The sequence below is a fragment of the Hoplias malabaricus genome, chromosome 7 (genome assembly GCF_029633855.1).
Source record: "Hoplias malabaricus isolate fHopMal1 chromosome 7, fHopMal1.hap1, whole genome shotgun sequence".
In the NCBI taxonomy this organism is placed as follows: domain Eukaryota; kingdom Metazoa; phylum Chordata; class Actinopteri; order Characiformes; family Erythrinidae; genus Hoplias; species Hoplias malabaricus.
Genome location: NC_089806.1, coordinates 10,733,303 through 10,743,345, shown reverse-complemented (window position 1 = coordinate 10,743,345; position 10,043 = coordinate 10,733,303). Strand labels below are relative to the sequence as shown.

General features: G+C 38.8%; 2 protein-coding genes across 2 annotated transcripts in view; both read left to right on the top strand.

The window, feature by feature from the left end:
- Nucleotides 1-101: 101 nt before the first annotated feature.
- On the top strand, nucleotides 102-9,990 carry LOC136701553 (serine/threonine-protein phosphatase PP1-beta catalytic subunit-like). Its single transcript, XM_066676148.1, has 8 exons — nucleotides 102-262; nucleotides 2,173-2,304; nucleotides 2,654-2,884; nucleotides 3,971-4,075; nucleotides 4,352-4,423; nucleotides 5,225-5,376; nucleotides 6,183-6,317; nucleotides 6,912-9,990. The coding sequence occupies exons 1-8, from the start codon at nucleotides 211-213 to the stop codon at nucleotides 7,014-7,016; spliced, it is 984 nt and encodes a 327-aa protein (XP_066532245.1). The 5' UTR covers nucleotides 102-210; the 3' UTR covers nucleotides 7,017-9,990.
- The window catches only part of LOC136701551 (dynein axonemal heavy chain 8-like), a 58,515-nt gene continuing 55,447 nt past the window's right edge, over nucleotides 6,976-10,043 (top strand). The window contains exon 1 of the mRNA XM_066676140.1: nucleotides 6,976-7,012. The gene's annotated coding sequence lies outside the window, so the exon portion shown is untranslated. The remainder of the gene's footprint in view (nucleotides 7,013-10,043) is intronic.

Sequence of the window (10,043 nt, the reverse complement as noted above, 5' to 3'; positions counted from 1 at the left end):
AACACACTGCGACCCAGAGCGGTTAGAAAAGATGAATATATGAACCCTCTGGGCGCCAGCCCCAAATATTATGTGAACACACCTCAGCCCTCATGTAGCCATGACCTAGCTTCATAGCACTAGCGTGCCATTTTTTCTATTTTCTTCCGCTCGCTCGGGAGCGCCCCCTGTTCGCTGTGTCTGGAATCGCCACTGTGTCTTTTCGGCGAAATGGCGGAAGGGGAGCTCAATGTTGACAGTCTGATCTCCAGACTGTTGGAAGGTACATAAATACTCTTTTCTGCCCTTAAATTTGTGTATTTGGACAACGTTCCAAGAAAATAGACTAGCTCGGGTTGCTCTGGGTGTTAGTGTTAGTCTGTCGTGCTGAAGCTGTGGTTAGTAAATTCGCTTAAACGGGTAACTGTGGTAGATATGATTATGTATAAATTATAGTATCTGATTATGATTTTGAGGTTCAGCATGAGTTCTGAACCTATGTCGTGGAGCGCACTGTTTTTTTTAGCTCAGATATACGCCTAGTGTAGGAAGAAGCTTATTCTAATTTAACGGTCCACCTTAAATGATGCGGCATTTACATTGGTATTTAAGGTGGAACTGAACGTTTCACTAAGAAACTATGTTCAACATAAACAGACGATTTTGTACAGGTTTAACTGCTTTATTTGGTTCTGTTTGGGCTGTATATTAAATGAGAAATGTGAAATAACGTTTCTTTCTAGTTATTTGATTCTTTGTGCGTTATTTGGTTGATTATCTTGCTTGTTTGATTTTGTCAAATATTTTGTACAGAAACTAAAGCACAGGACCAAACCCACTCCAATAAAATATTTCTAATGGAACCCTACATATGGCAATGGGCATTTTTATGCCTCTTGTCCACAGTGCTGGACTGGACATGTAGCCAAATGACCTACTTTGTGGTGAATCAGTGCTTATGCTTGATATTAACCCAGATAAGGTTTTCAGTGTGTATGAAGCAAATAACTATTAACTTCTTTTGAATTTAATTAATCCAGGAGCCAGGGTTTACCCGGTGTGTATGCGTAGTAAAGACATAATACCCTTGTGTGTACAGCTGGACGATATTGCCAAAATTTATATCACAATATATTTCTTAATTTGGTTGAATACGATATAATTGTGATATCAATATGAACGATAAAACAGCCACAGAAAAACTGCCAAGAACTGAAAGTAACATGACACCACCATCAAACAAAAACCTCTTGGCTTATTCAATATTAATATTTTTAAACTAACTTTAAAATTAAATGTAATTTACTGATGGCAGGGCCCTGTAATGAACACCGGTCAGTGACAGATGCTGTGTATATAATGTATATTTAATAATATTGACAATGTGTATAAAAATCATCCCATTGTTATTGAAAAATGTTGTATTATGATATATATTGGTACTGACTTATTGTCCAGCCCTAATAGTGTGCGAAATTGGGCATAACACCATGGCAAAGTAGATGTGCAGATGATTTGTTTAACAATTAGCCATAATCATTTTTTTTTTACACATGATTAAATATTATAAAAACATCCATATTCATGCATTCATTTAGTTTTTTTATATGAAAAAAATTGGGATGACCTTCTACTTATTGCTGTCATGCAGCCAGTAGTTTAAATAGCATGGCATCCATGTCTTGCTATTTCATTGGCATGCTCTTTGCAGCTAGGTTGCAAAGTATGTTTGGCTTCTACCATCAAGGACACGTTGGAGGAGGGAGTTTATATTCTTCTGTCCTAGTTGGAACAGTTTCCATCTCATGCTGAGGGCCAGACACTTGCTGCTTGACTCATTTTTATCTGAATCCATGCAGAGGGCTGACATCATATTTCACATTTGCATTGGTTGCTGCCAGATGGTGTTGTGGGAAGAGCTGTTAATTTGAAGGTTCTGGCACCAATCCTGGCATGAGAAGTAAACTTTAGACAGAACAGAGAGTGTACATCAGCTTGGTCGCAGAGACAAAAGATAAACTATTATTACAGTACATGACCATGACCGTGTAAATGTACTTCTGTGTAAAAGATGCATTGGAACGTAGTGGAGCTGTTGGCTGTTTGGCCCTGAATTTGGAGAGTTCATCCTTTTCCATTTGAATTTAAATAAATACTCTGTAAGGCTGTTTCATGTCTTTGCTGCTGTTTCAGTGCGAGGATGCAGGCCAGGGAAGATCGTTCAAATGACGGAGGCGGAGGTGCGGGGGCTGTGTATAAAGTCCCGTGAGATTTTCCTCAGTCAGCCTATTCTGCTGGAGCTGGAGGCCCCACTTAAAATCTGCGGTCAGTGCTACTCACCCCTTCATATTTCACATGTCCTCCCACACCTCTCTCACTTCCTCTCGCTAACACAAAGTATGTTTAAATCACTGGCTTTTAGCTCAGTGTGCTTCTACTGTCAATACATGTATTTTTTATTAAGCTAGATCTCAGCAGACAGCAAACTTAAGTTCCTCAAATGACTGCATAAGAGGAGCTTCAAAAAATTCTATGGTGTGCAGAGAAGAACATTTATCTGGATTTTGGCAATTGTTTCACTTTGTTGCATAGCTTAATATAATGAGATACTTTTCACTAATTCAACTGTGTCCTTGTGAAAATCATTTTTCTTTGTTCTTTTGTTCTTTTACAGGTGATATTCATGGTCAGTACACTGACCTGCTGCGGCTGTTTGAGTACGGGGGTTTTCCTCCAGAGGCGAATTACCTGTTTCTGGGTGATTATGTGGATCGGGGAAAACAGTCTCTGGAGACCATCTGCCTCCTCCTGGCATATAAGATCAAATATCCAGAAAACTTCTTTCTCCTCCGCGGCAACCACGAGTGTGCCTCCATCAACCGCATCTATGGCTTCTATGATGAGTGTGAGTCTAGAGATTTGTACTTTTCTTCTTTAAAGGCTAAGCACCACTTAATGGACCTCCATGAATATTTCACATTATTTTAGTTACTGACAGATATAAGTATGAATTAAAATGAAAATAGCAGCTTAATTTGCTTTAAAACTGACAATTTTATGAAATTGACGGAAAAACCCGAGCTCGCTACGGAAATTCTTGAACGCAACCGTGACGTCACTGGTGGACAACAGCTGAACAACGACGCGGTAAAACCCCGTTATGACTGACTGTTATGACAGTATCTAGCTAAATAACCAACATTATTCATGACAATAGCCTAGCAATAAGCTAAACTCAAATGTAGAGGTACCGTTATTCTTGTAAATGTGATCGAAGTCGAACTCGAATTCATCCGACACTATAAACCTCCGTAATGCAGCTACGTAGCCGAGTATAATTTGAGCCACCGAGTTTAGCAAGTCAAGCTAATGCTAACTAACACCAACTAAAACAGGCGAAGTGAGTGTCCTTACCCTGTTTACCTCCATGTTACAGAGGCTCTTGAACACCTTTCGTTGGTGTCCTCACATGCCCATATTGTTGGAAAAGCACCAGTGAAATGAGCTACAGATAACGGAGTGAGCGGATGGTCCTTTCTAAAGTTGAAAAATGTAGTCCATTTTCTGGATATTTTGGGATCTTTGGGCCATTTGTTCACAGATGTCCCACTGTACATTGAATGATTGCAGCCAAAAACAACACACCTTTTCGTCATTTTGCATTAAATTAAGTGCAGCTTCTAGAGTTGTTGTCCACCATCTACGTCACAGGCAAGACGTCTATTAGAGTTTCCGAACACCGCTGGAGGGGGGCAACCGTCTTTTAAACCTTCTTCCTTGAATTAGTAAGAAATAACATGCTTTCTGACTATCAATAAACACAAGTTAGGAACTCACATTCCACTGTATTTATTTGTTTGACACTTTCATAGTGCTTAGCCTTTAATTACATTTTACACACTTCCCTGCCTTTATAAGTGTAGATATTAGATATATTATTATATATCTAATATCTTTTATTCATCTGCTACTTCAATTCTGTGTTTTTCAGGCAAGCGTAGGTTTAACATTAAGTTGTGGAAGACTTTCACAGACTGCTTCAACTGTTTGCCTATAGCAGCAATTATTGATGAGAAGATTTTCTGCTGTCATGGAGGTGTGTACTGAGATCAGGGGATAAAATGATTGTATCCAGTTTAAACTATACACTAGAAATGAATCCATTAATGTGTGATCCACTGGAATATGACAGAAGCCATCTTGTGCATTTTATGTTAAGATTAATAGTTGTTAAAATGAAAGTAAAAACATAATAACAGCATTATAAGAAAATGATAAAAGCAGTGGTAGATCTAGAGTGTTGTAATTCTTTTTTTTTTTGTCAATTTTATGAATATTTGTATTGTTTGTGGTTTTTCTTTTCTCTCTGCAGGTCTTTCTCCTGATCTTCAGTCTATGGAGCAGATCCGCCGCATAATGAGGCCCACAGACGTCCCTGACACAGGTGTGTCCTGCTCCAAAAAAATAAATAAGCTAACATTTTGTATACTGTTCACTAGGGAGTATTCCAGTCCATTTGATGCAGCATGGAAAAAAAGGTTTGTTTACACATACCTACTGTGCATTTCTTCTGAAGTTAAGGTATTCATACTTGTTTCCTTAGTAACAGCCTATTCTCTTCTGAGAAGGTTTTACACTTTACATAAATTATGATATTAATTTAAACATCAGTGAGCCCAGTTAGTGATTTTTTTTCATGGTTAGGTTTGGGTCACAAACACCAAAACAACATGAAACCCATCCTCATCTCTCTACATTTCCCCTCCCCGGGCGGCACGGTGGTGCAGCAGGTAGTGTCGCAGTCACACAGCTCCAGGGACCTGGAGGTTGTGGGTTCGATTCCCGCTCCAGGTGACTGTCTGTGAGGAGTTGGTGTGTTCTCACTGTGTCCGCGTGGGTTTCCTCCCACAGTCCAAAAACACACGTTGGTAGGTGGATTGGTGACTCAAAAGTGTCCGTAGGTGTGAGTGTGTGAGTGAATGGACTGGCACCCCCTCCAGGGTGTGTTCCCGCCTTGCGCCCAATGATTCCAGGTAGGCTCTGGACCCACCGCGACCCTGAACTGGATAAGGGTTACAGATAATGAATGAATGAATTTCCCATCCCCTCTTAAGTTTCAGTATGTTTGTTAACGTGTAATATGTCTTCCTTCTGTAACACTGCAGCTTATTTGGAATTAACAAAGGGAGATCTTATAGGTGGACACCATTAATATATTTACTAAAAAATATTTTGATATTATCAGGGCTGCTGTGTGACCTACTGTGGTCAGATCCAGATAAAGACGTTCAGGGCTGGGGTGAAAATGACCGAGGCGTATCCTTCACATTCGGAGCTGATGTGGTCAGCAAGTTTCTCAACCGTCACGACCTAGACCTTATTTGCAGGGCACATCAGGTAAGACACAGGGAACTTAAAATGAACCCAGTGTAAAATGACTGTCTACACAATGGTCAGATTATCATTTGTCCTTACACCCCAAATTTAGATGATATGTTTCGACCAGCCGTAACTTTATCTGTACTATTGGCATTGTTTATAGCTCGCGTAATTATGAAGCAACGTGGAATCAACCAATCATGTTTACATTTCTAAAACATAGCCAGCACTATTGAAAGAGTAACGGTAAGACTCGTACTTACTAAGTGACTATATGTATAAATATTTGTAATATATTTAAAATATGACAATGAATATATTTTACAAACTTCAGGTGTGAATGTTTAACAGTGTAAATAAATCTTTAGCATTAGCTTAGCATTAAAATGCTAATGAAGGATTTAAATGATGTAAATTAACGAGTGTAATCATTGATTACCTTGTGTGATGTCAAAAACTGCATTTTTATTTATTGTCACCAACACTAATCACATAGATCTAGACTAAAGATGAAAAATTCAAACACGAAACATGATGTCTATTACTATGTACATATGGGGAAAGATGTATCACACCTTTGCTTTAACTATTAATGCTTAATCATCATCAGGTTTACTGCTAGGATAATGGACGCATATTAAAATATATATTTTCAGATTCAGATCAGCATCATCATTTATCTCATGATATTCATTAATATCCCCAAGCAAACCAACCAAAAACTGCTAACTGTATTTAACAAATATATTCAGAATTACTACATGAAGTGATTTTGCTCCTGTGACTTCCTTGTGCTCAGTTTTGATGTGTGCTGGTGTCTGCAGGTGGTTGAAGACGGTTATGAGTTTTTTGCAAAGCGGCAGCTGGTTACGCTTTTCTCCGCCCCAAACTACTGTGGAGAGTTTGATAACGCCGGAGGAATGATGAGCGTGGATGAGTCACTCATGTGCTCCTTCCAGGTAAATACACACAGTGAATATACACTTACTTCATCCACATGCCAAATACACTGGGCTCTGAGAGAGTCCAGTGTGGCATAGGCCCCATGTCCCGTTTTTCCTCTTCTGGTGCTAGATGCAGAGCGTCCCCTCCAGACAACGGGACCCTGGCTGTGGCTGCAGACAGCATGGAGATGCTCAGGAGTTTGTGCTGGGTTCCCATAGTTTGTGGGGCTATTCGCATTTAAGTTATAGTTAAACCTTTAACAGCAGGTATAGACCTCAATAAATAGTCTTGAATGTGTGCGTGGCCACAGAGACAGCGCCTCCAGATTCCCCAGGGTGTTGTAGAGAAGAAACCACCATTAGAGTGGAAGAAAATCAGTTTATTCCTGTCATCATACATATCAAGCCTGTGAAGCTTGGTGGTCCCCTGCACTTTTTAAACATATTTAGTATTTAATTAGTATTTTTGGAGCTGTTAGTTTTGTACTTCTTCTTAAGGAACTTTTTATGGAGTTAGTATTCTACCCAAATTACAATGCTTTTACTGGAGGATTGATTAAGGCTCCTCTACTCATCCCTGTACACAACTGTCCATTCTCTGCTGCCCAGATCCTGAAGCCATCAGAAAAGAAGACAAAATATCAGTATGGTGGAGTGAACTCAGGTCGTCCAGTTACTCCTCCTCGCACTGCTCAGGCCCCAAAAAAGAGGTGAGCTGGTAGCATTCTGGAGCCCCTTTCCACTCCTCGTGTGTCTTCTAGGGCAGGCCTTTCACCCTGCAGACACCACTTTAATGTACATATTTCTTTTGCTGTGACTGTTTTTTCCTTTGCTTGTTTGTTGGTATTTCTATTAATGATTGGTATTAAGTAAGTGGCTGTGGTTATACAGTGCAGTGACACCTGTTGCTCAGTCTGTGCTATATTACAGGCTTCACGGCAACATGAATAAATAGACAAAAGGGAGGGGGTGGTGTGAGAAGCAAGATATGTCTTGCCTCCACAAAAAAGTATGTGGGTGTTTTTAAAAACATAGGAAAGGATCTGGGAGTTTTGTTCTTGTATATATTCTTCAATCCAGTCCAGACAACGTCCAGCATTTAGAAACCGAACAAGAAAAATAAGCTTATTCTATCCTTTTTCAGACATAAGAATGTAAATTTAAGAGAGATAAGGAATCATAGTTATTGAAAGCTTTACCATATGTATTTGTCAATAAACGAACACATCATTTTTGCTGGAAAAAGTTAAACAACGACCTGGTAGTTTTACATTTGTAATTAAAGCATTTTGCCAGTTCTAGTGGTATTGAAGTTTCTCAACCAGATTAGCTTAAAAACACTTTCATTTCCATGGACTGGGTGTAATAGGATATTCTCTGACCTTGTACATGTGTGAATGTTTAGTTATGACAGTGTTTGAATTGCCAGAAATCTGGATGTTCTTTCTAAAGAACGCTATCCAGGCTCTGCTCACAAATACGTTCTTCCATAGCTGCTTTTGGTTGGTTAGACAAGCTTTACAGAACAGCCAAAAAACATCCCATTCAACCAAACGAGAAACTGTAGAATACAACTCATCAGTCGGTTATTCATTTGAATTGATATTTATTTTGTATATGAATGAAAGTTCAGTGTTGTCATTTGTGTTATCGAGCAACATTAGCACGATGGGTTTTGATCCCCTTTGCTGCAGTAAGAGTCTCTACTCTTCTGGAAAGATTTTACTCTAGATTTTGGAACATGGCTGTGGGGATTTTATGGCATTCAGACACTCAAAAACAGGTACAAACACCACTCCAACTCATCCAAAAGTATTAAATGGATCTCCATTATTCTATAGAACACCGTTCTACTGCTCTGCAGTCCAATGCATGATGGCAGGGTCAAAGGTTTTTAACTTAATTATATGTGCACAGTTGAATGCCTGTGTCAGCAAAGCGTAACTTTAACGTAGCTGAAGTCACTCATTAGGATTGTTCTCATATTTTGGACATGTAACGTACAACTGGGCATCAATTTCTAATTAGGCTTCTTGGGATTTTTTGTGACTCTTTTGTACAGCTTTTGTACAACTCTCAACAGTAGCTACAACTAATGTGGTTGTGGGCAGAGCAAGACTAGGACAATTCCCAGCCTTAAGCTTTAGGCCCATGTTTGTGTATGAATGGCTTTGGGGGAAAGCTCATGCAACCGATCTGAATATTTACAGCATGATTATTCACAATATACACAAAAGCCATACTGAAGACTCTGGTACAGTGTTGAGTAGCATGTACAGCTCTCATATTAAACTACTGAAGTGCCGAAATCTGCCCACCTTGCACATTTGCCATCAATTTATCAGGTGCTTTGTTTAAATACGGTAGCGTTTTAGAAAACACAAGGCAGGGGGCAATGCATTAATGAACCAGGGAGACTTGACCACTGAAGATTAAGATGTAGAGTCTGTTTAAGTGCTTTTTTTTTTTAAACATACCGTCGCCTAGTTCAATGCCTCAATTTATAATTTGTCATATCTCTTTTACACAACTACTCACAGCAGAAATGCGGAGGCATGGACAGTAAGAAATGGATTATTAAATTATACCTTGTTTGTGTTTAAGCCAAGTATCGTGTTTAACCTGTATCAGTTAAACAAGTTTTACAATGCAAAACTTTTAAGACGTTTAAAAATGAAGTAAATTAACTGAGCAAATTATTGCTTTATGTAGCTGTAAGATTTGGGGTTTTGCTTTCATTTGGTTTTTGCTAGCTTTTTGTTGATATCTAGCAATCTGTCAGAGTCATGAATAACTGAATGTAATGGTTTTTAAATATATTGAAGCATTTTACAGTGGTTCGTTGGCATGACATAACAGTCTGACATTTTTGGAGGATGAAATGGAAAATGTCAGATTACAGATTTCTTGGCAAGTTCTGCTGCTGAAGTTGATACTTGTTTCCACTCAGGTTCCCACCCATCTGATAAATTTCACTTGAGCTAATCAAGTAATGAATTGTCTCTTAGAATAATATCAGGCTTTCTCTCGAGGGGAAATGGTTAGGCGAAGTGGACGAGGGCATGTTAAAACTGGTACTGAGTCAGGTAGGTTAGAGTGTACAGCTCTGTAAAATCTAGAAGTAGGCAGGCCTAGGTTTTGCAGGACATTTTATGAAAGCTCGTTATTTGAAAGACATTTGCACACTTTCCAATTTTCTAACCAAATAAAACTAAAGGTGCACTAATGTATGAGCTTTTGCCCTAAGCTGCTTCATCACTTTCTTGGGATTCGTTTGCACAGGTGAAAGCAAAAATAGGCCTTGTGTGTATCAGTAGTTATTGCCTTACACTGCTGTTCAGTACTGCCATCTGATCTTAATCCTGAATTGATTTGAGTATTTCCTGGTAACATGAATGGGTGTGCATTTTGTTTTCTTGGCCTCTAAATAGTAAAGTTAATAACTCTGCAGCTAATGTCAGGGTAAGAACTGTTTTTACGATTATTTCTGTGATTGTTAAACCTTTGCTGATTGGTTCTGGTTTGATATTGCTTTACAGTATGCCTTTTATTGACCTGTTACCAAAAGTCAGGAAATGTTCAAGTGTTTTCTGAGATTCACTTTTGAGATTTGTACCAAGTTTGTTTCAAATTCTTTGAATGGAATAAATGGAACAGTGATGTTGTTTAATGTCCTGGTTTTTTTTACATTTCTAATCTCGTTTGTAAATGCTTTGAAAAACATTGGGCCACATTTGTACC

Excerpts from the sequence above, each read along its gene's own strand:
- LOC136701553 (XM_066676148.1), top strand. The coding sequence starts at position 211 with ATGGCGGAAGGGGAGCTCAATGTTGACAGTCTGATCTCCAGACTGTTG. Across the intron at positions 4,424-5,224 it reads CACAGACGTCCCTGACACAG|GGCTGCTGTGTGACCTACTG; the intron begins GTGTGTCCTGCT and ends TGATATTATCAG. Across the intron at positions 5,377-6,182 it reads TTATTTGCAGGGCACATCAG|GTGGTTGAAGACGGTTATGA; the intron begins GTAAGACACAGG and ends TGGTGTCTGCAG.